This window comes from Rhinopithecus roxellana, chromosome 3 (assembly GCF_007565055.1).
Source record: "Rhinopithecus roxellana isolate Shanxi Qingling chromosome 3, ASM756505v1, whole genome shotgun sequence".
Taxonomy (NCBI): domain Eukaryota; kingdom Metazoa; phylum Chordata; class Mammalia; order Primates; family Cercopithecidae; genus Rhinopithecus; species Rhinopithecus roxellana.
The window spans coordinates 83,797,980-83,824,632 of NC_044551.1; the positions used below are offsets into that span (position 1 = coordinate 83,797,980).

Genomic DNA, 26,653 nt, shown 5'->3' on the forward strand with positions numbered 1-26,653 from the left:
CGAGTCAACGAAAGCGATGGACGTCTAGACCAATCGTCAGCAAAGAACCCTTTGGAGCCCACCCCCTCCTTTACATCCTCCAATCCAAAAACACAACCGGGTGAGGGAGCGCTTCCGCCCGGAGAGGGCAGTCCGGGTTGAGCCGGCTTTCCCGGGTCTTGTCCAGCTGCCGCCGCTTTGCTGCAAAGCTGATCGGTGCAAAAACATGAGTGACTCCGCGGGAGGGCGCGCTGGTCTTCGGCGTTACCCCAAGCTCCCAGTGTGGGTGGTGGAGGATCATCAAGAGGTGAGTGGACGGCGGCCGGGCTCTGGGGCAGAATCAGCGGAAACCGTGACGCTCAGAGGACCAAGCAGACGGCGCAACCTTAGCATCGGAGGCCAGAGAGTCTGGCCTCCCGATTCAGTTAAACTGCCCGATTCCGTTGCTGTGGGGAGGACCCCAAAACAGCTAACTAGGAAGAATTCTCGAGAACTAACATTTATGGGAGCTTCCTACGAGTCGAGGCAACTTATTTACCTCGGTTTGCCCCCAAATCCCAGGACCAAACAACTGGTGGTGGCGTCGGGATTCAAACCTGGACAGGCTGGCTGCAGAGCCCTGTGACCGTAACCTGCAATTAACTCTGGCTTCCAAGTGTCTCCTGGGATCGCCACCACAGCCCTGCTGTTTAGATGGGAGGCCTTATGTGGACTTTGATGTGAAATGGGGACAGTAATCGTAGGACTCACAGGGCTGTTAGGAGTATTATTGTGTGCATATTGTGTTTAAAACTCTTTTTTTTTTTTTTTCTTTTCTTTTTTGAGACAGAGTGTCTCTCTGTTGCCCAGACTGGAGTGCAGTGGCGCGATTTCGGCTCACTGCAACCTCCGCCTCCTGGGGTCGAGCGATTCTCCTGCCTCAGCCTCCTGAGTGCCTGTGACGGATCACAGGCACACATCACCGTGCCCAGCTAATTTTTGTATTTTGAGTAGAGACGGGGCTTCGCCATATTAGCCAGGATGGTCTGAACGTCTGACCTCACGTGATTGGCCCCCGTCGGCCTCCCAAAGTGCTGGGATTACTGGCGTGAGCTGCTACACACGGCCCATATTGTGTAAAAAATATATATTTTAACACGGTGCCCCGCATAGATAAACACTAAAAAGGGTTTCCATGTTTATGGCCGTGCTGATTTACAGTAACTAAATTGGTGTCTTAATCTAGACTTATCCAAGTCAACAAAGGAGCCCCATGGATCTAATAAATTTGTTTTAAAGTAGCATCAGTAGGCTTGGGATGGGAGGCGGTTCTATGGATGTTAAAACATAAAAGGGATTTACTGATACTGACAGTTAATAGGAGAGGAAGATAGGTTTCTCAGGACCTGGATATGGTGTCTATGACCTTGAGATAATGAGAAAGCCTAGGTTAGACGGTGCTTTCAAATTAGGTATTAAACCTAGAATTAGAGAAGATGTAAGAGGAGAAATGGCCTTTATGGACCACCTAGCCCAACCCCACCATTCTAAGGGTACCAAAAAGACCCTAACCAGTCTGGACAGCAGAGCGAAATCCCATCACTACAAAAATAGAAGTGAAAAAATTAGCTGGGCGTAGTGGTGCATGCCTGTAATCCCAGCTACTCAGGAGACTGAGGTGGGAGGATCGCGTGAGCCCAGGAGCCCAAAGCTGCAGTGAGCCATGATCACACCACTGCTGGTGGCTGGGTGACTGAGCAAGACCCTATCCCTTTTTAAAGGAAAAAAAAAATGCTTTGAGACCTAGGATACCTTGAACACCTAGTTAATGTTAGGACAGGCATTAAGCGGTAGTTTGTTCCTGAGCCCCAGTCCTGGTCTGTTTCCCCACATGACCTGTTGAGTTCTAGGTGGCAGCAGGAAGGCAGCTAGAGGTGCAGGTTGAAAGTTCTGAGGACAAAGTAATGCTCGAGATTATCATCATCTGCACCATCTACAATAAATTTTATCTTTTTCCACTTTTCAGCAACATAGTATGCTTTCAATTATGTGCATTACTTAGCATTTTAGCATTTTTCAGTCTGCAGTTGAGTGTGTGCTCATGGTTTCAGTGTTAATTCTGATTGTGTGCCTGTGTGTTTTACAGGTTCTACCCTTTATATACCGGGCCATAGGCTCAAAGCATCTTCCTGCCAGTAATATAAGTTTTTTACATTTTGACTCACATCCAGACCTCCTTATTCCTGTGAATATGCCAGCAGACACTGTGTTTGATAAGGAAACACTCTTCGGGTAATATGTGATTTTATTCATGGTCTTTTGTGTTTGAAGTACAATTTGCGGTAGATTATAAGTAATTATAGGAAATAGACTGCTAAACTCAAGGGTTTGGGGGGTTTTTGTTTGTCTTTTTGCCTTTTCATTTTATTTAGAACAAGTGTTGACAACTTTCTTAAAGAGCCAGGTTAGTAAATATTTTAGGTTTGCTGGCCGTATGGTCTTTGTGCAGCTATTTATCTTTGCCTTTGTAGTGTGAAAACAATCACAGGCACTGTGTAAACAAATGACAGTAGCTGTATTCCAATAAAACTTTATTTACAAGCTGGGCATGGTGGATGAGCCTGTAGTCCCAGCTACTCAGGAGGCTGAGGTGGGAAGATCACATGAGGCCAGCAGTTCCAGGCTGTGGTCAAGCCTGTGGATAGCCTCTGCACTCCAGACTGGGCAACACAACCAGACCCCATCTCTTAAAAGAAACAAACCAAAAAAACTTTGTTTACAAAAACAGCCTGGCCAATGTTTAATCCTTTTAATATTTGCCTTTATAGAGACCATTGAATTCTCATGTCTATTTCTGCATTTCTCCATTGCCGTATGTTGTTTTGGTTGAAAAATATGATGAAAATTCAGGCTTTCACAGACATGTAATTGGAAAAGGAAAGAGTATTTTCATAGCCTCTTCAGATAATTGTGAATATTCTTTGATAGTGCACAAAAACTTGAAAAGTAGTAGTTTATTTAAGCTTATTTGAAATGTAGAATTCAGCAATTCAGTATCAAGTGTGAATAACCATAGTTTATTGATCACTCCTTTCAAGATAAATGGTGTTCACCTCAAATTTCAGTCACAACAAGTGCTTTTCCTTGAGACAACTGTTGTGCTTCAAACTATGTAGCAGGAGAGCTTTCTGTGCATCTCTCATTTTGCCACACAGAATATTGTAAAATGTATACTCAAGATGGAAATTTAATAAAATCAAGATGTTCTCAAATGAAACTTTTATATTTATTTATTTATTTATTTTGGCAGTGGTTGGTAACGAGGAATATAGTAACTACTAACAGTTTGGTGCTGCTGCCTTAATTAATGTTGGAACATTAACCCACCAGTGCCTTTGTACCATCTTTGCAAATGTCAATAAATGAAAACAGGAAATAATACCTTAGTATTTTCATGAAAATAGTTTTGTAATAGTGATGTCCCTGAAAAAGTCTCAGGAACCACCCAAGGGACCATACTTTGAGACCTGTGGTCTTAAAATGTTGTGGGTGAAATTACACTTGGGGAAAAAAAAAACACTTAAAAGTTCTAATGTTGTCTATTTCTTTTCCAGAGAATTAAGTATTGAAAATTGGATTATGCCTGCGGTTTATGCTGGCCATTTTTCACATGTAGTATGGTTTCATCCCACATGGGCTCAGCAAATCAGAGAGGGAAAACACCACTTTTTAGTAGGTAAAGACACTTCTACCACAACAATCAGGTAATTTCCTCATATTTGTGAATATGGACGTGATTGAACGTTTCTTATTTTGGATTCCTATAATAATTTCATAAGTCTCTGCACACAAATAGGATCAGATTAAGCCTCAGCTTCTCCAAAGAGTTCTCAAAACATGAAGAACAAACTTTTAAGTCTCTTGATGTTCTTCATGTACCATTTATATTTAGTTGCTGGTCAAATTAGATTTTGAATGTGATCTTTAGCCTCTGCAATTTGGGCTTCATTGCTGATTAACTCCTTAAGCCGTTGAAGTATTTTATAGATTTATATATTCAGTAGTACATTTTACTGTTTCCTTTCAATGTAACTGTTGTCTGCTGAATTTGCTGCGGTGGCTCACCCTGTAATCCCAGCACTTTGGGGGAGCCGAGGTAGGCAGATCACGAGGTCAGGAGATCGAGACCATCCTGGCTAAAATGGTGAAACTCCGTCTCTACTAAAAATACAAAAACAAAATTAGCCAGTCATGATGGCAGGCACCTGTAGTCCCAGCTACTCGGGAGGCTGAGGAGGCAGAATGACGTGAACCTGGGTGGCGGAGCTTGCAGTGAGCTGAAATCGTGCCACTGCACTCCAGCCTGGGCAACAGAGTGAGACTCCATCTCAAAAAAAAAAAAACAAAAAAAACAATAATTAGCAGTGAAAGGGCAAAATTATCTCACTTTGATTTTTTTATAAATCCAACTGCTGAATGAGTAGATTTGGGGCTTTAATTTTCTTGATTATAATATAATTAGTTTCAGATAAGTACTTAATCTAAAGTAAATTACCGTATCCTCTGACTTGAGATACATGTGCAACTGTTTTTATTGTATAAGCTATTTAACCAATGTTTTCTGTATCTTGCGATACTATAATACTTTTAGAAATATCAATATGTTCTTGACTTTAAAATTCTCTTGTGATGGGATAAATATTTTAAGCAGTATAGCCATAACGTTCTAGAACCTTAGGGATAATGGAATGAAATGGTAATACATTGAAAATCAGATAGTCTTCCTCACTGAAAATGATACTTTATTTCTTTTTTTTTTTTTTTTTTTTTTTTGAGACGGAGTTTTGCTCTGTCGCCCAGGCTGGAGTGCAGTGGCCGGATCTCAGCTCACTGCAAGCTCCGCCTCCGGGGTTTACGCCATTCTCCTGCCTCAGCCTCCCAAGTAGCTGGGACTACAGGCGCCCGCCATCTCGCCCGGCTAGTTTTTTTTTGTATTTTTTAGTAGAGACGGGGTTTCGCCGTGTTAGCTAGGTTGGTCTCGATCTCCTGACCTCGCGATCCACCTGCCTCGGCCTCCCAAAGTGCTGGGATTACAGGCTTGAGCCACCGCGCCCGGCCGAAAATGATACTTTATTTCTAATTTATTCTTAATGACACAATTAACTTTTGTGGTATATATTCTTATCCACACAAATGGCTTGGTTGTGATATATGAAAATTGTATTTATTTCCGATATAATTCAAAAGAAATAATTAAGACTCAGCATATAAATATTGTACATACTACAGGTATGTGTGAAGTGGTAGTAGGGTTTTTATTGAGTGCTTCAGTGGGTAGGCCTGATCTAACCTACAAAATCAAATAATTTTCAGCAATCTGACACAGACATTTGAAACTCTGTGTGTGATTAACAATTCTGGAAGATTTTGATTCATGATTTTGGTTAATCCTGCAAGTAAAAATTCATGGAATAGACACATACATGTAGGTGTTCAGTTTGACAAATATTTTTATGTTTGTATGATAGGAACACAGGAAAACTGTTGTTATTAAAAAGAATATTAATTTAGGTTGGGGGATACAGCCTCATCTTAGGGTTGTACAGTTTTAATAAACTTGGACATTAGTTTACTATGTCATTAATCTATTTTTGGAAAATAGCTTTTACAGTCACCTTTCATATTGAAAATATTATGGTTATATAGAAATTAACAAAGCTCTAAAATATGTCGGGGAGTTTCTATTAAGAGAAATTATTTCCAGATGAAATTTTTCTCTTCAGTGATTTTTTGGATAAAGATTCAGCTGGTATGAGAGAGAACAAAGGAACACTGGCTTAAATAAGAGAGTTTATTCTTGTATTAGAATTCAGTGTACACAGTCCAGGCCTATGTGGCAGCTCTAGAGTTTGGGGAACCCTAGTTCCTTCTATCTTTTTGCACCACCATCTCTAGAATACTGCCCTTGTCTTTATAGTCCAAGGTGGCTTGCCACCTCTGTGTTCATATGCCAGTGAGCAGGAAACAGGAGGGCAAAGCTCTGTATGCTTTTCTTCCATTCACAACCACTGGCCTGAATTTAATCACGTGGCCACACCAGGCTGCAAGGCAGACTGAAATGTAGTCTTTATGTGGGGCAGCTGTGTGTCCAGCTAAGCATTTGAGGAATGCTATTTCTACAGAAGAACAGGAAGTACAAATACTAGAGACTGCTCTCAGTTTTTGTCAAATAGATCCGTTCTTATATTTCTGCCATGCCATAGTGAAATGTCAACTAATTTGCCCATTCTTCTTAAAAATTGTTTTTTCCTCTGATTCAGGGTTACAAGTACAGATCATTACTTCCTAAGTGATGGTCTGTATGTACCTGAAGACCAGCTAGAGAACCAAAAACCTTTACAATTGGATGTAATTATGGTAAAACCTTATAAACTCTGTAACAATCAAGAAGAAAACGATGCAGTGTCTTCTGCTAAGAAACCAAAGCTAGCCCTGGAAGATTCGGAAAACACTGCCTCTACTAACTGTGACTCTTCTTCAGAAGGACTGGAAAAGGACGCAGCAACACAGAGAAGTGACCAGACTTGCCTAGAACCATCATGTTCATGTTCTTCTGAAAATCAGGAATGCCAGACTGCCGCCAGCACTGGGGAGATTCTGGAAATTTTGAAGAAAGGGAAGGCATTTGTTTTAGATATTGACTTGGATTTTTTTTCAGTGAAGAATCCCTTCAAAGAAATGTTCACTCAGGTAAATATTGTATTTTTAACACATAGATCTTGAGAATTGTATGGCTTTTCTCTAGATGAGGAGTCAGCAAACTCTTTCAACCGACAGCTAGCAATTATTTTAGGCTTTGGGGTTCACATTCTCTACTAATACCCTTTTCTGTTGTTTTCTAAACCTGTTAAAGTTGTATATACCATTCTTAACTTGAGGGCCATACAAAAACAGGCTATAGGCTGTGGATTGCCAACTCCTGCTGTAGATAGTATTCATTATTTTGCATTTATTAATTGGGGTAATATATACATGGGTGATGGATAAAAATTAAATCATACAGTACAGGTATATACAGTCAGCCCTCTGTATCCGTGGATTTAACCAGCCACAGAAAGGAAATATTCAGAAAAAATAAAAAACAACTAGAAATAACAATACAAGAGTAAAAAATAATACAAATAAAAAACAATACAATATAACAACTATTTACATAGGATTTATACTGTATTAGATACCATAAGTAATTTAGAGATGACTTAAAGCATATAAGAGGGTATGCATAGGTTATTTGCAAATACTACACTATTATATATCAGGGACTTGAGCATCCACAGATTTTGGTATCCACAGGAGGTCCCCGAACCAATCCCCCACAGATACCAAGGGACAAATGTACATTGAAAAGCAGCACACTCTCTTATCCCTATTCCCTCAGTTCTTTGTTTCAGAAACAAATACTGTGATCAGTTTCTTGTGTATCTTTCCAGAGATATTCTATACATGAATCCTGTATAACAGATTATTCCTTAAACAGTGACGTGCCTGATTACTCACCTAAATATTTGTAGTAAATATTTGTAATGAAAGTTTCTAGAAGGTTACATAAGAAATTCAGTGGCAGTTATTCATTTTAGAGTGCTATCAGGAAACCTGGAAACACAGGGATTTTTATAGCTTTTAGACCCTTTGGTACAATAGACTTTTTTAAAAACATATATTACACTCTATTATTTAGTAGCAATTTTTTAAATATCATTAGGAAAGACAGATGTTCATCTTTTGTTTTTTTAAGAGCATGTTCAGGCTGGGTACGGTGGCTCACGCGTATAATCCCAGTACTTTGGGAGGCCAAAGCAGGAGGACCACTTGAGCCAAGGAGTTTGAGAACAGTGTAGGCAATGTAGCAAGACCCCATCTCTATAAAAAAAAAAAAAAAAAAAATTTAATCTAACCAGGCATAGTGGCACGTGCCTGTGGTCCCACTACTTGGGAGGCCAAGATAGGAGAATCACTTAAGCCTGGGAGGTCAAGGCTGCAGTGAGTCGTGATCACACCCCTGCACTCCATCCAGCCTGGGTGACAGAGTGAGACTCCATCTCAAAAAAGAAAAAAAAAAAGAAGCATGCTCAAAAGTTAGGGGAGTTAAGTTCTATTGTTATCTCTACTGTTTATTAGCTATATGATCTTAGGAAAATTACTTAATCTTTCCGACCCATAATAGTCATACCCAACTCAGGATTGTTATAATGAATAAAGCACTGAAGATGTGCTACAACATTGTGCTTAATGAATTTTAGCTCTTGGGTATAACCTCTTTCCGAGAATACTCCTAAATAGGATTACTGGGGCCAGGTGTACCCACCTATATAATGGATCCATGTAGCTGTGCTAAACAAGGGGAAACATTATCCTACAAAGTTTGTATAGCAAACCTCTTTCTCCCCTTAGTGGAGCCTCCTGACCGAGGTTCTATGTCTTTGATATTCTGCCTCCAGTATTGCCTTTGTACTTCAGAGTTCTCTTCTGTTGTTAGAGAAATGGCTGCAAAGTGGACATGGGGAGTTCTTTGTTGTTGTTATTAAAGATACGTCTATTTCCTGTAAACAGCTGAAGTCTGTTTATATCCTAGGACATGCCATTTATATAGTGGAATATTATTTAAAATATTTTCATGTCGTGACCCATTAGCCACCAAGTATGCTTCCTTAGGTAATTTTTACATAGTATTGTCATGCCCAGCTGGATAGAGTTGCCTTGAAGAAGTAATATTTACAGTAAAATAAATTTTACAATATTTACAATAAAATTATTACAATAAAAATCTAAAGTATACATTTTGCCTCATTCTCCCATACAAACCTTTAAATAATTATCTAAGATGTTCTTGTATCACAAGCAAGGCTGTCTCTTCCTTAAAGCATATCATTAAAAATTTTTAACTTTTTTTCTTCTGGTATGTGGATTTTTTGTTTTGTTTTCCAGGAAGAGTACAAAATCTTACAAGAGCTGTACAAATTTAAGAAACCTGGCACCAACCTAACAGAGGTATCCTCCATTTGTTTCTTTGGGGTTTTATTCATTTATCATATAACTAATAATATCTTGCAAATTACTACAGTGATCTCAAAGACTGATGAAAGTGAGTGAGTGTGTATGTGTGTGTGTGTGTATTGGCAAAGCCCATGGTTAGTCCTTGAAAACTGTGTTTTAACTAATAGAGCCAAGTTTTTTTTGTAATGGAATGTTGCTCGTTTTTTGAAAGAATAACTATATAATCTCAGCTTTTCAATGTATTTAAAGGAAGATTTGATAGATATTGTTGATACTCGAATTCATCAGTTAGAGGATTTAGAAGCCACTTTTGCTGATTTGTGTGATGGTGATGATGAAGAAACTGTACAGAGATGGGCTTCAAACCCTGGGTAAGACTCTCAAACATTTTTTTCCCCCAACTCTACTAACTTTCGGTCCTAGATATGTTCCTAAATTTGCAAGATACATTGCTTTTAAAAACTTAGTATTCAGCTTCTTGGGATGCTGAGGCAGGAGAGGATCACTTGAGGCCAGGAGTTCCAGACCAGTCTGGGTAATGTAGTAAGACCCTGTCTCTAAAAAAAAGTTTTTTAATTAGCCAGATATGGTGGCACCTACCTGTAGCCACTACAGCCACTGCTCCCAGCTACTTGGGAGGCTGAAGTGGGAGGATTGCTTGAGCCTAGGAGTCTGAGCTTTGAGTCTTGAGCTTTGAGTCTGCAGTGAGCTGTGATCATGCCACTGCACTCTACCCTGGGTGACAGAGACTTGTCTGAAAAAAGAAAGAGAGAGAAAAAAGAATTAGTATTAAATTTCAACACATTTACTAACAACAGTAGACATTATTATTTTCTGTGTACCTTTTTTTTTTTTTTCTGAGACGGAGTCTCGCTCTGTCGCCCGGGCTGGAGTGCAGTGGCCGGATCTCAGCTCACTGCAAGCTCTGCCTCCCGGGTTTACACCATTCTCCTGCCTCAGCCTCCCAAGTAGCTGGGACTACAGGCGCCCACCACCTCGCCCAACTAGTTTTTTTGTATTTTTTTAGTAGAGATGGGGTTTCACCATGTTAGCCAGGATGGTCTCGATCTCCTGACCTCGTGATCCGCCCGTCTCAGCCTCCCAAAGTGCTGGGATTACAGGCTTGAGCCACCGCGCCCGGCCTGTGTACCCTTTATCTAATATTTTTCCTTGCCTTATCCCATGTACTCCTTACAACAGCCTTATAGTTTTATTCTTATTATGTCAATTTTATAGATGAAAAAACCAAGGTTAAGGAAATTGCCCAAAGTCACATAGTAAGTGGGCATGTTTTTAGTCTTTGTGCGGTAGCTGCCCCTAAATATGAAATACTGTACGAGGTCTTAAAGAGAATTAAAGATGAGTAGTACATAGACATTCCCTGTTCTAAGTAGAATAAGAAAAAAATACTAACCTAACAACAGAAAAGTAAATTACTTGACAAGTAAATTACAATGCAAAAACTCGGCTGGGTGCAGTGGCTCACACCTGTAATCCCAGCACTTTGGGAGGCTGAGGCGGGCAGATCACGAGGTCAGGAGATCGAGACCATCCTGGCCAACACGGTGAAACCCAGTCTCTACTAAAAATACAAAAAAAAGAAAAAAGTAACTGAGCGTGGTGTCGGGCGCCTGCAGTCCCAGCTACAGGAGAATATAGGAGGCAGGAGAATGGAATGAACCCAGGAGGCGCAGCTTGCAATAAGCCGGGATCACGCCACTGCACTCAGCCTGGGCGACAGAGTGAGACACCATCTCAAAAAAACAAACAAACAACACACACACACAAAAAAAAACCCCAGTGCAAAAACTTACCTTCTTTTAAGGAAAACCCAAATATAAGTGGAAGGGTATTTTCAATCTCTTGACATGAAGGAACAGTATTTGAAGGCTAGATTCTCCATCAGGTCATTTATTTGACTGACTGTTCATATTACCTTGAAAGTATGAAGAGAGTTCTTTTTCAGTAAAAGTCTTTGGTATTGAAGCTGGCGTGAAAGAATATTGACATAAATATTACAGTGATTTTTCTCTAAAATAATTCTTAAATCATGTAATCTCAAACGGCTAGAAAACTAAAATAAAACCATTCAGACAAACTTTTTGTCCCCATGAGCATAGGAAAACCAGAACTAGCTTATTTAAAAAGTAATCTCCCACAAACTGTCATATTATTCTCTCTAGTGTAAACAAAAGAAAATCAGTTGTAAGATAGCAAGATAAAACGGGAAATTAGAATCAATAATACTTTAGACCAGAACATGAACAACCACTAAGATTTGTCATGTTATGGTTATTAAAAATAATTCAGCAGATCTCTAGAAGAATATGGAAGAACCTGGAACAGTGGTTGCCTCTGGGGAAAGGAATTCTATGGCTAAATGATGAAGTATACAAGTGATAAATTATTTCTTTTGCTATGTGCATGTATTATCTATTCAAAATACTCATTGTAATTTTTACTTAAAATATTCAGAAGCATCCCTAAAATGTAAACATCATAAAGCTTTAATTATTGACACTAACAAAGCAGTGATGTGGAAGAATAATTCAAAGTAATATTAGTCACATCAGTAAGTATTGATTAGGCACTTTAACATCAGTTAATGGCCAGGCGTGGTGGCTCACGCCTATAATCTGAGCACTTTGGGAGGCCAAGGTGAGCAGATCACCTGAGCTCAGGAGTTCGAGACCAGCCTGGATGACATGGTGAAATCCTGTCTTTACAAAAAAATACAAAAAATTAGCCAGGCATGGTGTCATGCACCTGTGGCCCCAACTACCTGGGAGGCTGAGGTGGGAGGATCACTTGAGGTCAAGGCTGCAGTGAGCTGAGATTGCACCACTGCACTCCAGCCTGGGTGACAGAGGGAGGCCCTGTCTCAAAAAAAGAAGGAAAAAAAACATCAGTTAATGCTTTCTCCTCTTCAGTATAGGGTTCTAAAATGATTCCCTCTTTTTTGAAATGATAGAAGAGGGAGATAGAGAAGTAAGTCACAGGACAGGAGTCTTCCTAGAAATACTGAAAAAAACCTATTATTTTGTTATTTCATGAAGTCTCAAGCTAAGTTTAAAACTTTAACAACAACAACAAAATAGGCCTGGAAACCTTGGAATCCTAAGTCCAGCCCACAGACTTCCACTGAAACCCACTCTGCCTACTGAGCATGCCCAGTGAGCTTCTCGTCACCAGCAGAGAGTTCTATCACAGACTTGAAGATATGATAAGACTGCAACAGTAGTGAGTTTAGGCTGTGCTTGGTATTGAAGGGAGAAAAAATAGCATAAAGGAAAAGTAGATGACACTGAAAGAAAAGTCTCCCCAAACTAACCATGACCCTAAAGAGCCAGACCCTCAGCATGGAGGCTTCACTATGTCTAGGGAAGTGAGGTGGTTGGTTAGGGTCCAGAGGCCTAGAAAATGTCATTAATAAAAAGGAAAAAGTAACAGGACAAGTGGGCAAGCAGGCAGGCCTCCATGCCTCCTTTTTTCTTTCTTTCTTTACTTCCAGCAAATTAGTGAATATTTGTGGAGGAGGAATTAAAACGCTAGAAGCATTAGCCAATCAGAGCTTCCAAAAGGTCCACCTAAACTTAATACCTTAAAAGCATCAATGTTATATCAGTGTTATATCAATGTTTTGGGTAAGAAAACAGGAAACTTTTATTTCTTAATATTTTAAGATATTTGAACAGCTTTATCTTTTATTTCCCAAGTACCATATGAAGCATGTTGTTATGGTAAATGTTAGTATAATGTATCATTTACTATTGTCATTTTAGTTGCAGTGGTTGTGATGTTTAATTGAGTGGGATGGCTTTTTTCCAGAATGGAATCACTAGTTCCCCTTGTACAGAGTTTGAAAAAACGGATGGAAGTACCAGACTATGAAATGGTAAATATTTTATATTAACATGTAAAATTGACCCTTTGTAAAGACAATTTTCTGGGTAGAAGAATTTGCTTTTTGTTAAAGTGGTTCATTTTTGTTTGTGTTTCTGTGAAGTGTGAAATAATTATTAAGAAAAGAAATGAGGGGAAAAAATACATACATTGAAACAGAATACTGTTTTCCTGGAAAAGTTTTCCAGGAAAAACATTTTTTCCTCAATTTTACATATGAAGCAAAAGTCCTGTGTATTTTTTTAGTTTTGTCTGTGGTCAGATCTCTCTTCACCAGACAAAAGAAAAGTACACCATTTCTAAAATGGTCCATTTTTTATTGATGAGTATTTATACTCCCTTCCTCCTTCTTTTCTTCCCTATTTAAAAACTTTTCTGTTTGTAAAAACCATAAGAAAAGAAAAAAGAGAGAGCTGTGACTAGCATATTTTAAATGTGTTAGCTGTTTGTCAACAGGGATCTGAATGCTATAGCCAAAGATACTTTTAGTCATAATTTATTTGTATATCATTTTGTAGTCTTTGAAGCATATATTTTCCCATTTGACCCGGTACTTGAGATGAGAAAGCTACAGCTTAAAATATTCAAGTGTCCGGGCACGGTGGCTCACACCCGTAATCCCAGCACTTTGGGAGGCCGAGGCCAGCAGATCACGAGTCAGGAGATCGAGACCATCCTGGCTAACATGGTGAAACCCTGTCTCTACTAAAAATAACAAAAAATTAGCCAGGCATGGTGGCGGGCGCCTGTAGTCCAAGCTACTTGGGAAGCTGAGGCAGGAGAAAGGTGTGAACCCGGGAGGCAGAGCTTGCAGTGAGCCCAGATCGCGCCACTGCACTCCAGCCTGGGTGACAGAGCGAGACTCCATCTCAAAAAAAAAAAAAAAAAATTGTTCAAGTGACTTTTCTCAGATTTGATGCCAGGGCTAAGACTTCCAAGTCCTGCCTCTTAGTGTGGTCTTTCTCTTACTTCAGTAAGCTGAGTTTGCATATTTTATTTACTTATGGAATACAATCAGACCACTTTGACTAAAACTGAAGTATTAAGTATTGATTACATTTATAAGAATTTGCTGGTATTCTTTAAAATAAGAGGTGTCTGTTTTCACACTGCTGATAAAGACATACCCGAGACTAGGCAATTTACAAAAGAGATTTAATGGACTTACAGTTCCATATGACTGGGGAGGCCTCACAGTCATGGCGGAAGGTGAAAGGCATGTCTTACATGGTGACAGACAGGAGAAGAGAAAGCTTGTACAGGGAGACTCCTGTTTTTAAAACCATGAGATCTCTTGAGACTCATTGACTGTCATGAGAACAGCACAGGAAAGACCCACCCCCACAATTCAATCACCTCCCATCGGGTTCCTCCCACAACATGTGGGAATTGTGGGCATTACAATTCAAGATGAGATTTGGGTGGGGATACAGCCAAACCTTATCATTCTACCCTTGGCCCCTCCCAAATCTCATGTCCTCACATTTCAAAACCAGTCATGCCTTCCCAACAGTCCCTCAAAGTCTCAACTCATTTCAGCATTAACTCAGAAGTCCACAGTCCAACATCTCATCTGAGACAAGGCAAGTCCCTTCCACCTATGAGCCTGTAAAATCAAAAGCAAGTTAGTTACATCCGAGATACAATGGATGTACAAGCATTGGGTAAATACAGCCGTTCCAAATGGGAAGAATTGGCCCAAACAAACGGGCAATGCAAGTCTGAAGTCCATCTTCAGTCAAATCTTAAAGCTCCAAAAAGATCGTATTTGACTCCATGTCTCACATCCAGGTCACTCTGATGCAAGAGGTGGGTTCACATTGTCTTGGGCAGCTCTGCCCCTATGGCTTTGCGGGGTACAGCCTCCCTCCTGGCAGCTTTCATGGGCTGGTGTTGAGTGTCTGCAGCTTTTCCAGGCACACGGTACAAACTGTCAGTCGATCTACCATTCTGGAGTCTGGAGGACAGACAGTGGCCCTCTTCTCACAGCTCTACTAGGTGGTGCCCCTAGGGACTCTGGGTGGGGATCCAACCTCACATTTCCCTTCCACACTGCCCTAGCAGAGGTTCTCCATGAGGGCCCTGCCCCTGCAGCAAACTTCTGCCTGGGCATCCAGGTATTTCCATACATCTTCTGAAATCTGGGCAGAAGTTCTCAAACTTCAATTCTTGACTTCTGTGCACTCGCAGGCTCACCACTAACTGGAAGCTGCCAAGGCCATCCTCTGAAGCCACAGCCCGAGCTCTATATTGGTCCGTTTTAGCCATGGCTGGAGCAGCTGAGACACAGGACACCAAGTCCCTAGGCTGTACACAGCACTGGGACCCTGAGCCCTGCCCATGAAACAGTTTTTTCCTCCTAAACCTTCAGGCCTGTGACGGGAGGGGCTACCGCAAAGGTCTCTGACATGCGCTGGATACATTTTCTCTATTGTCTCGGGGATTAACATTTGGCTCCTCGTTACTTATGCAAATTTCTGCAGCCAGCTTGAATTTCTTCTCAGAAAATGGAATTTTCTTTCACATTGTCAGGCTGCAAATTTTCCAAACTTTTATGCTCCAGTTTCCCTCTTAAAACTGAATGCCTTGGCCAGGTGCGGTGGTTCACACCTATAATCCCAGCACTTTGAGAGGCCAAGGCAGGTGGATCATTTGAGGCCGGGAGTTCAAGACCAACCTGACCAACATGTCGAAATCCCTTCACTACTGAAAATACAAAACTTACCTGGGTGTGGCAGGACACACCTGTAATCCTAGCTACTCAGGAGGCTAAGGCAAAGAATCGCTTGAACCTGAGAGGCGAAGGCTGCAGTGAGCCGAGATGGTACCACTGCACTCCAGCTTGGGTGACAGAGCAAGACTCCATTTCAAAAAAAAAACTGGATGCCTTTAACAGCACCCAAGTCTCCTCTTGAATGTTTTGCTGCTTAGAAATTTCTTCCACCAGATATGCTAAATCATCTCTCAAATTCAAAGTTCCACACATCTCTAGGGCAAGGGCAAAATGCCACCAGTCTCTTTGCTAAAATATAACAAGAGTCACCTTTGTTCCAGTTCCCAGCAAGTTCTTCATCTCCATCTAAGACCACCTCAGTCTGGATTTCATTGTCCGTGTCATTATCAGCATTTTGGTCCAAGCCATTCAACAAGTCTCTAGGAAGTTCCAAACTGTTCCACATTTCCCTGCCTTCTTCTGAACCCTCCAAACTGTTCCAACCTCTGCCAGTTCCAAAGTTGCTTCCACATTTTCAAGGACCTTTTCAACAGCGTCCCACTATACTGGTACCAATTTACTATATTAGTTTGTTTTCACACTGCTGATAAAGACATACCCAAGACTGGGCAATTTACAAAAGGAAGAGATTTAATGGACTTAGTGTTCCACATGGCTGGGGAAGCCTCACAATCATGGCAGAAGGTGAAAGACACATCTCACATGACAGCAGACAAGAAGAGACAGCTTCTCTGCAGGGAGACGTCTGTTTTTAAAACCATCAGATCTCCGACCAGGCACGGTGGCTCACACCTGTAATCCTAGCATTTTGGGAGGCCGAGGCGAGTGGATCACCTGAGGTCAGGAGTTTGAGACCAGCCTGACTAACATGGAGAAACCCCATCTCTATGAAAAATACAAAATTAGCCGGGCGTGGTGGCGTATCCCTATAATCCCAGCTACTCGGGAGGCTGAGGCAAGATGATCGCTTGAACCCAGGAGGTGGAGGTTGCAGTCAGCCAAGATTGTGCCATTGCACTCCAGCCTGGGCAACAAGAGTGAAATTCCGTCTCAAAAAAAATAAAACCATCAGATCTCGGCCGGGCGCGGTGGCTCAAACCTGTAATCCCAGCACTTTGGGAGGCTGAGGCGGGCGGATCATGAGGTCAGAAGATCGAGACCATCCTGGCTAACATGGTGAAACCCCATCTCTACTGAAAAATTAGCCAGGCGTGGTGGCGGGGCACCTGTAGTCCCAGCTACTCCGGAGGCTGAGGCAGGAGAATGTCATGAACCCAGGAGGCGGAGCTTGCAGTGAGCCGAGGTCATGCCACTGCACTCCAGCCTGGGTGACAAAGTGAGATTCCGTCTCAAAAAAAACAAAACAACAACAAAAAAAAACCATCAGTTCTCCTGATACTCATTCACTGTCATGAGAACAGTGCAGGAAAGACCTGCTGCCATAATCACCTCCCACTAGGTTTCTCCCATGACACATGGGAATTGTGGGAGTTACGATTCAAGATGAGATTTTAGTGGAGATACAGCAAAACCATATAATGAGCAAAAGAATATTTTGGTGAAACCTGAGCAAATCCAAGACTTACACTGTTTTGTTTAACTTTTTTTTTTTTTTTTCCCGGGAGCATACATTCAAGTTACCCTGAATAAACGCTTCCAAGACTTACTTTTTTTTTTTTTTTTGAGACGGAGTCACTCTCTGTTGCCCAGGCTGGAGTGCAGTGGCGTGATCTTGGCTCACTGCAAGCTCCGACTCCTGGGTTCACGCCATCCTCCTGCCTCAGCCTCCCGAGTAGCTGAGACTACAGGCGCCCACCACCACACCCGGCTAATTTTTTGTATTTTTAGTAGAGACAGGGTTTCACCATGGTCTCGATCTCCTGACCTCGTGATCCACCCACCTCGGCCTCCCAAAGTGCTGGGATTACAGGCGTGAGCCACCGTGCCCAGCCAAGACTTACATTTTTTAAAAATGGTATTTAAGATCATTGCAAGATACTTAAGGTTTGAAAATATTTTGAGGCCAGGAGCGGTGGCTCACACCTGTAATCCCAGCACTTTGGGAGGCCAGGGCAGGTAGATCACTTGAGCCCAGGAGTTTGAGACCAGCCTGGGCAACATGGCAAAACCTGTCTCTACAAAAAGTACAAAAATTAGCCAGATGTGGTGGCACACGCCTGTAGTCCGAGCTACTTGAGATGCTGAGGCAGGAGGATTGCTTGAGCCTGGGTGGTTACAGTGAGCTGAGATCGTGCCATTGCACTCCAGCTTGGGCAACAGAGTGAGACTTTGTGTCATATTTAAAACGAGAAAGAAAATGCTTTGAGCGCATACAATATTATCAAATATGTCTGCAGGCAGGTCTGCTTTAATCATTACATTGCATCTGGATTTTTTTCGCTGGGTGGGTTTGATGTTTTTTGGGGGACGGAATGGCTAGGGTTCAGTCACAGATTATGTAATCAATTATGATGTGCCTACAGCTGCAGAGAGAGAACGCTAAATAGTTTTACTGTTTTGGCAAAATGAACATTCAGAATTCATCCTTTTATCACACTGACTGATTATTGCCGGTTAAACTGTTGATGTGTATCCAGAGCCTCTAGTGAAATAGTTGATTAGTATGTTTTTTCATGCTTTGACTTGTATCCTCTAGGCAAAACTATGACATAGTTAAGTTCCATTTTTCAAAACATTAAAGTTAAGGTTGCAGAATGGTAGCGTGTGAGCCACTTCTAACTTTCAGGCAAGTTTAGTTTAGTGCTGAGACTGGATATCATTCATTTAAATTTAAAACACATATGTAGATAGCAGTAGTTTATGGTTACACATAAAGGATACACAAGAAAACAGTTAGTTAAATAAGGTAGGACAAATTTATCTTGTATCCTCTCAAAGCTTGGAATATAGTACTAGTTGCATGTATTAACATTTTAAAAGTAAGTAAAATAATGTGTTAAAAATGAGATGAGAATATTATGTACAGTTTTGTATCAACTTTTTATTTATTTATTTTTTTTTTTTTTTGATACGGAGTTTCACTCTTGTTATCCAGGCTAGAGTGCAATGGCACGATCTCAGCTCACCGTAACCTCTGCCTCCCGGGTTCAAGTGATTCTCCTGCCTTAGCAGGAGAAGCTGGGATTATAGGCATGTGCCACCACACCCGGCTAATTTTGTATTTTTAGTAGAGACGGGGTTTCTCCATGTTGGGCAGGCTGGTCTCAAACTCCCGACCTCAGGTGATCCACCTGCCTCAGCCTCCCAAAGTCCTGGGATTACAGGCATGAGCCACCATGCCAAGCCTCAACTTTTTAGAATCTAGATGAAATGGATAATTTGATAGAAAATGCAAATTACCGAAATTAACTCAAGTAAAGACCAATAATCATAAAATAAAGAAGGAAAGAATTATTCTAAGAAGAGGCATCTGGCCCAGACAGTATATAGGTGAGTTCTACCAACACTTCAGAGAGCAGATAACTTTTATGACATAGAAACTGTTAGGGAAAAAATAATCCCAAAGCATAAAGATATTAAAAATTAAAAATTTGTCATATTTAAGGTGTTGGATATTCCAGTTACCCTGATTTGATCTGTATATGCTATTATGAATGTATTAAATTATCACATGTACCCTGAAAATATGCACATCTTTTATGTATCAATAAAAGTAAAGATTTGTCAATAAGGCCATTAATGATTAAAGAAGCTTATAAAAACAACTGTCATACAGTGTAATTTTTAATTGTCTTATTTTCAGGTTCACCAGGCTGGTTTAACCTGCGATTATTCAGAACTTCCTCACCATATCAGCACAGAACAAGAAATAGAGTATCTTATTCAATCTGTGCATTATTTACTGAAAAATTTGCCAAATCCTACTCTTGTGACAATTGCAAGGTAAGTGTGTTCGGCAGAATAATAGCAAACCAGAGATGTGCACATCCTAATCTCTGGTACCTGTGAATGTGTTGCATTATATGGCAGAAGGGAATTCTCAGTGTGATTAACTCAAGGATTTTGAGATGAGGTGGTTCTCCTGGATTCACCAAGTGGGCCCAATGTAATCACAAGGGTCCTTAGAAGAGAAAGGCAGGAGGGTCAGAATCAGAGAGAGTGATTAGAAAATTCTGCCCTGCCGGCTTTGAAGATGGAGGCCATGAACACAGGCAGCCTTTAGAAGCTAGAAAAGGCCAGGGGACAGATTATCCCTGGGATCTTACAAAAAGAATGCAGCCCTGTCGACACCTTTATTTTAGGACTTCGGACCTCCAAAAGTATATGATAATAATTTAGTGTTGCTTTAAGCTACTAAGTTTGTGGCAATTTTTTATAGCGGCAGTAGGAAGCTAATACAATTTCTGTAGGTAAATATAATGATTACTAATAAAATAATACAAATTTTTTTTACCTACTCAGCTCAAAATTTAGATGTTGTATTTTCTCTTCCCTGGTTTTTTTGTTTGTTTGTTTGAGAGGAATTTCACTCTTGTTGCCCAGGCTGGAGTGCAATGGCACAATCTTGACTCACTGCAACCTCTGCCTCCCGGGTTCAAGCAGTTCTTCTGCCTCAGCCTCCCAAGTAGCTGGGATTACAGGCATGCACCACCACGCCTGGCTAATTTTGTATTTTTCACAGAGACAGGGTTTCTCCATGTTGATCAGGCTGGTCTCAAACTCCTGACCTCAGGTGATCTGCTCACCTCGGCCTCCCAAAATGCTGAGATTACAGGCATGAGCAACCGCACCTGGCCTTTTTCTCTTCCCTATTAGTGGTGATATGCAAACAGTGTAGTTATTGTTATCTTTTCTTTGCAATTGGTAAGATTCAGATGAACACAAGAATTCTCATTTCTGTGTCCTACCAATTAATATTTAGCTGTTGCCATGTTTTAAATTTGAATATAATTGCTGAATAGTTATAACAATTTAATAATGCTTTCCTATGTTAATTTTTGGGCTGGTTGTGTATGGAAGTATGAGGTTCTAAAATAAGTACTTTAAGTACCAGGCTAATAATATGTAATTCATGACAAACATTTTGTAACATCCTTTTCATTCTGAAACCTCATTAATGTAACCTACCTATATGTAATTTAAATATATATAGATAATATTCATAATATATGTAGATAATATACATTATATATGTAATATAATCTACTATACACATAATACCTATACACATAGGAGGAATTAAAGTAATTGATAATAAAACATACTAAAATGCCAAACTAGACTCACATATTTAAGACATGCAGTTAAAAATGTACTGTAGCAGTTACACTACATGATGTAAATGTGGCAGTTACAAATGCAGATACCATGTGTTGACCAGATGCCATGAACAGCATTGCCATAATGACATTTTTTCAGTCATTGAACAGCCTCTTCATAAGGATCTGCAATTAAAGTCCAGTCTTTCCCCAATTTACAGTGTAGTTGCGTTCCTGGAAAATTTAGTTCATATTTAATGCATTTTTTAAAAATACTTTTCTATATAAAAAAGTGTTTAGTTCTAGGCTGTATTCATCTGTTTTCGTGCTGCTGATAGAGACATACCTGAGACTGGGCAATATACAAAAGAAAGAGGTTTAATTTAACTTATAGTTCCACGTGGCTGGGGAAGCCTCACAATCGTGGCAGAAAGCAAGGAGGAGCAAGTCATGTCTTACATGGATGGCAGCAGGCAAAGAGAGAATGAGAACCAAGCAAAAGAGGTTTCTCCTTATAAAAGCCTCAGATCTCATGAGATTTATTCACTACCTACAAGAACAGTATGGGTGAAACTACTGCCATGAGTCAATTATCTCCCACCAGGTCCCTCCCACTGCAATGGGAATTATGGAAGATACAATTCAAGATGAGATTTGTGTGGGGGCACAGCCAAACTATGTCATAGGCTCAAAAAATTAAAAATCACTTTTTCACTTACATGAGTACTCAGTAGACTTTGAAAACATTCAAGACACAGGACAGCTATTCATATTGCAGGATGATCCTGCCTGTTGCAAGCTTCTCTAGCAGCCCAGCCCTCTTGTCCCAGTCCCCTAAATGTCAGTAGTGTCCCCTATTCATTGTGTCAATCAAAAATGTACTAAGATTTTCAAAACACCTTCATGGGAGTAGCTCCCATCAAGAACCACTCTAATAGTGTTTAAAGAAGTCAAAAATTGGCCAGGTGCAGTGGCCTCACACCTGTAATCCTGGCATTTTGGGAGTTGGAGGTGGGTGGATCGCCTGAGCTCAGGAGTTTGAGACCAGCCTGGGCAACATGGCAAAACCCTGTCTCTACAAAAAAAAAAACAAAAAAAACAAACAAAAAAAAAAATAGCTGGGCATGATGGCATGTGCCTATAGTCCCAGCTACTTGTGGAGCTGAGGCTGCAGTGAGCCAAGATCATGCCACTGCACTCCAGCCTGAGTGACAAAATGAGACCCTGTCTCAAAAAAAAAAGTCAAAAATCTTTCCAAAAGTATTGCAGTACGCTTTATTTGTTAAGACTTATAAATTGAGTTTTTACATATGACACTTTAAAATAGGTCTTGCTGAGCATAGTGGCTTACACCTGTAACGCCAGCACTTTGGGAGGCCAAGGTGGGTGGATTGCTTGAGCCCAGGAGGTTGAGGCTGCAATCAGCCATGATCATGCCACTAAACAACAAAGGAAGCTGTTGTCTCGAAAAATAAAGTAGGCCTTTGTCCATATGTATATGTTAGTATTTAATAAAGTTTCTCAAGCCAGACCTGGTGGCTCACCCCTATAATCCCAGCACTTTGGGAGGCCAAGGTGGGCAGATCACCTGAGTTCAGGAGTTCAAGACCAGCCTAGCCAACATGATGAAACCCTGTCTCTACTAAAAATATATAAATTAGCCAGGCATGGTGGCAGGCACCTGTAATCCCAGCTACTCAGGAGGCTGAGGCAGAAGAATCGCTTGAACCCAGAAGGTGGAGATTGGAGTGAGCCAAGATTGTGCCACTGCACTCCAGCCTGGGCAACAGAGCAAGACGGTCTCAAGAAAAATTTTTTTAAAAGATTAAAGTTCTCTATATTATTTATTGTGTCTTAAATTTTCACATCAAGCCACAAAAATAACCTGGTTAGCAGAGTGTGGAGTTTATCAGTGGTCTTACAGATTATCTCTTTAGGTTTGAAATACTTGTACTAAGGAGTAGGCCAGATAACTAATTCTAGTTCCTTCTATAAAGATTTCTGTGCTGCTCTTCTCACTCTATCCTCTAGAAGGCTTTATTCACCCTTATCCAGAACTAGGAGACACTGGTTAATCCAGTTGTAATTGGCAGCAGCATTGTAACTGCCCAGCGCAACTCAGATTGTAGTTGGTAAGTTCTGGAAAGACTCCCAAAATACAGATATCTGCCCCAACCTACTTTGCTTTTTTCTGCTTCCTACTGCCTAGGAAAGTAAATCCAACACCAGCACATCGCCACATTTCATTTTGGACCAAGCCATGGATCCTTTGTAATTTTGTGGTTAACAAATCATTTTTAGAAATAGAATCCTTTTATCAGTTGGAAAACCTCGACTCTCATCATTTCTAGCCGTAGCACACACATAATAAAAGATGTCCCATCACTAAGATACTAAGCCCCTGTATTCCCAAGCAACATCTCACTTTCAGGCAAACAGTGGTCTAGCAATCAAGCACTAAGGCTCATGCCACATTTCACCTTGCACAGGTTAATCTGTTTGTTTCAGATATCTTTAAAGGGATACTAATTGTGCCTCTTTCATAAAGTTGCTGTGAAAATTAAAGAACATAATTTATGTGAGGTGCCTAACACAAGGTAAACCTTTACTAGCTTTCAACTGATACTGATCCAAAATTCAGCACACCTTAATTTCTGTTTTACATTGAAATCAACACATGCAGCTTTTCCTCACAGTATGATTTTATCCTATGTGTATTTTTCTTCTTTCTCTTTCTCTTCTTGGTTCTAGGTCAAGTCGGGATGATTACTGTCCTTCTGACCAAGTTGACACCATTCAAGAAAAGGTCCTCAATATGCTACGTGCCCTCTATGGAAATCTAGACCTCCAAGTGCATGCAGCAGAGTCTTCTCCATCTTAAAACAAACAAAACATTAGGCTCCTATTGTATCTTGGTTTGGTAACAGGCCTTTAATTAATTTATTTGTAAATGAATCTTCCAGAGAACACTGTTTTTATATTAACTTTCAACTGAAATCTTTCAGATATTTTGAATCTCTAAACAACTATTGTCAGTTGTGGAATGATGGTAAATTTTTTGGCATTAAGTCTAATAACCCCAACTGATGCTTATCTGTCTTCCTTAAGTTTTTTTTTAGGGTTTTTGTTTTTTCCACTTTCCCCCCAGGTCTGTTGGACTGTATGAGATTCATTCATACTTCATTTATTCATTGAACTAATATTTATTGAGCACTTACATGTACCAGACATTATTAAGTGCTGGGGTATATGGTAATGAACAGAATAGACAAGGCCCCTGCCCTTTCAGGGGAGACAGATGAGAAATAAATTATGGGTTATGAGAAATGTTTTGAAGGAATGGACAACAACAGACATGTCTTCGTACTTAGGACACCCTGGCCTTATAGGAAAATAACATTCTCTTTTTTTTTTTTTTTTTTTTAATTTTATAAAAGTAGAGATGGGGTCTCACCATGTTACCCAGGCTGGTCTCGAACTCCTGGGCACAAGCAATCCACCTGCCTTTGCCTCCCGAAGTGCTGGGATTACAGGTGTGAGCCACTGCCCCAGCCAGAAACTAACATTCTCAAAAGCTACTATGGAAAAAAACCCACAAATTTGCCAATCTGTGAAATTATCACAGGAAGTCTGCCTTTCCAAGGAATTTGGCATTGTGGTCCTGCTCTTGCCAAATGCTCTCCAGCATTGTTGGTATCAAGGTGGTCTGGTTGAGTAAACTTGACCAAACAAAAATTAACTGTTTTTTGCTTTGCTGATTTTGTTTTTGTTTTTGTTTTTGTTTTGCTAATCAAAAAAGTCCTTCAGGGTCTTTTGTGCCTCCAGGCGGTCATTGTAGATCAGTAATACAGTCCCTAAGAGCCACTTTATTGGCATGTCTGGATTGATACTTTTTTCAGATAAACCAGCTTTTTATGTAAACAGTAACGAAAAAGGTAAATCTTTAATTCTGACCTGCCGTAAATACCCAAAGATATAAACTGTCTTCCACCACCCTCTTCATGACTAAGACATCCTTCTTGAGTCACTCTTAATCATGAAACTGGATTTTCTCAATTTGCCAGTCTTCTGATCTTTAGCATCTCTTTAGTTCAGTAATTTTTACCTACCTACTTGATTTATTTTCCTTTAAAACGTGAAATGACATTTAAAGAAAAACAAACACCCATCATTCCTCAGTCCCTACACAGCAGTTCTTTTCACTCTTGCCTGTAACTTTCAGGCCACATGTGTTCCTATAGAGTTGCATGTAGCTAAAATTATAGTGTGCTGCCTGACTTTGTGCTAATAACCAAGGACACACATTATCATTGCCTCTCAGTGGATGGCACCTGACCCCATTTTTCCAAGGATTCTATTTTCCAGTGAATTTTTTGTCACCGAGTTAATTTCCCAAGCGTGATAGCATGAATGCTTATTTATGTTGTGAAAAGCAGAGCAGCCTGACTCAGCTTTCCATTTTGATAAAACAACATGTGCCAAAAAAAGGGTTTATTTTCTTGGTAAAATCAGAATCTTAGAATTGTGCTATTTTTAATTTTTAAAATTTTTGGTTAGAGCGTATAGACATTACTTTTATGGTTATTTTGCGTGCTAAATAAAGGGTATGTTTTGAACTATAGCACTAATTAATGTGTGTTATCTCAGTATGTCGATGGCTTTGATTTTGTGAGTGGTTAACTATTCATTTATTATGATTCCCATGAACTCTGATATGATTCATTGTGGTTTTAACTCAGGTTGAATAAAAGCATCAGTTTCTTTTATAGGAATGTTTGTTTAATTCTCATGTTCTGTGATCATCTCTTTGAGAATAAAATTCAGTCCCTAAGAGTTGAAAAGAATCAACTTAGTAAATTATGTCTTGCACATTCCAAATAGGAAGATACTTTATCAAGATGTGTTTCATTTGTGTTCTAAGTACCAGTGAGGGGATACCATGGTACAGTGTTTTGAACTGTGTACTCATACCATTAAAGCATGGGATTTTAGTGGCTTTTTAAAAAATGTGACTTAAGTGTAAGCAAATACTTTAACTTAATAAGTTGTGTATTTTCTAGTATCTAGGGGGAAAAGATTTAAGTCCAGCCCTTCACAATAACCTTTTGACTGTCAATTTTAGATGTCTTTAGAAATATTTCCTATAGGCATGGGTCTCTATGTGTTCTAGCCTCTCAAGGAGCTCTTAGTCAATGTCCTTCACACTTTTTTTCTTTTTTTTTTTTTTTTTTGAGGTAGGGTCTCACTTTGTTGCCCAGGCTGGAATGCAGTAGTATGATCTTGGCTCACTGCAGCCTCAACCTCCCGGGCTCAAGCAATCCTCCCACCTCAGCCTCCTGAGTAGCTGGGACTTCAGGTGTGTGCCACCATGCTAGGTTTTTTTTTTATTACTATTTTGTAGACATGAAGTCTCATTATGTTGCCCAGGCTGGTCTCAAACTCCTGGGCTCAAGCGATCCTCTTGCCTCAGCCTCCCAAGGTGCTGGGATAACAGGTGTGAGCCACCATGCCCGGCCTTCTTCACTCTTTTTATGATAATCTCTCCTAGTCCTGACTTTGTTTTTGCAGCAGCGGCCCTGGATTGCTGGCAGTAAATTCATCATACTGCCAGTGGTTTATAGTCAGTGGTGTGTTTCTCAGTACAAGATTCTTTCATTCACCGCACATCTCAAGAGAGAGCACTTTAGTGAAACTTCAGGAGTTTTTGTTTGATATCTTTCAGAAATGCTTGACATACAGTCTTGCCTTCTCAAAGTATACTGATACTTTGATAAGGATCAGCATT

At 40.3% G+C, this 26,653-nt stretch overlaps 1 protein-coding gene across 2 annotated transcripts; it reads left to right on the plus strand.

Moving 5' to 3' along the window:
• The first annotated feature begins 87 nt into the window (after positions 1-87).
• C3H5orf22 (chromosome 3 C5orf22 homolog) lies at positions 88-25,712 on the plus strand. Of its 2 annotated transcripts, XM_010378017.2 has the most exons (9): positions 88-286; positions 2,105-2,250; positions 3,573-3,722; positions 6,279-6,708; positions 8,944-9,006; positions 9,262-9,383; positions 12,841-12,907; positions 19,413-19,552; positions 23,620-25,712. In XM_010378017.2, exons 1-9 carry the CDS (start codon positions 206-208, stop codon positions 23,747-23,749), a joined length of 1,329 nt encoding a protein of 442 aa, XP_010376319.1. In that variant the 5' UTR covers positions 88-205; the 3' UTR covers positions 23,750-25,712. The 2 variants fall into 2 exon arrangements, with proteins under 2 accessions (XP_010376319.1, XP_010376320.1); XM_010378018.2 differs by lacking the exon at positions 2,105-2,250 and having other exon boundaries at positions 228-286.
• The last annotated feature ends 941 nt before the right edge of the window (positions 25,713-26,653 follow it).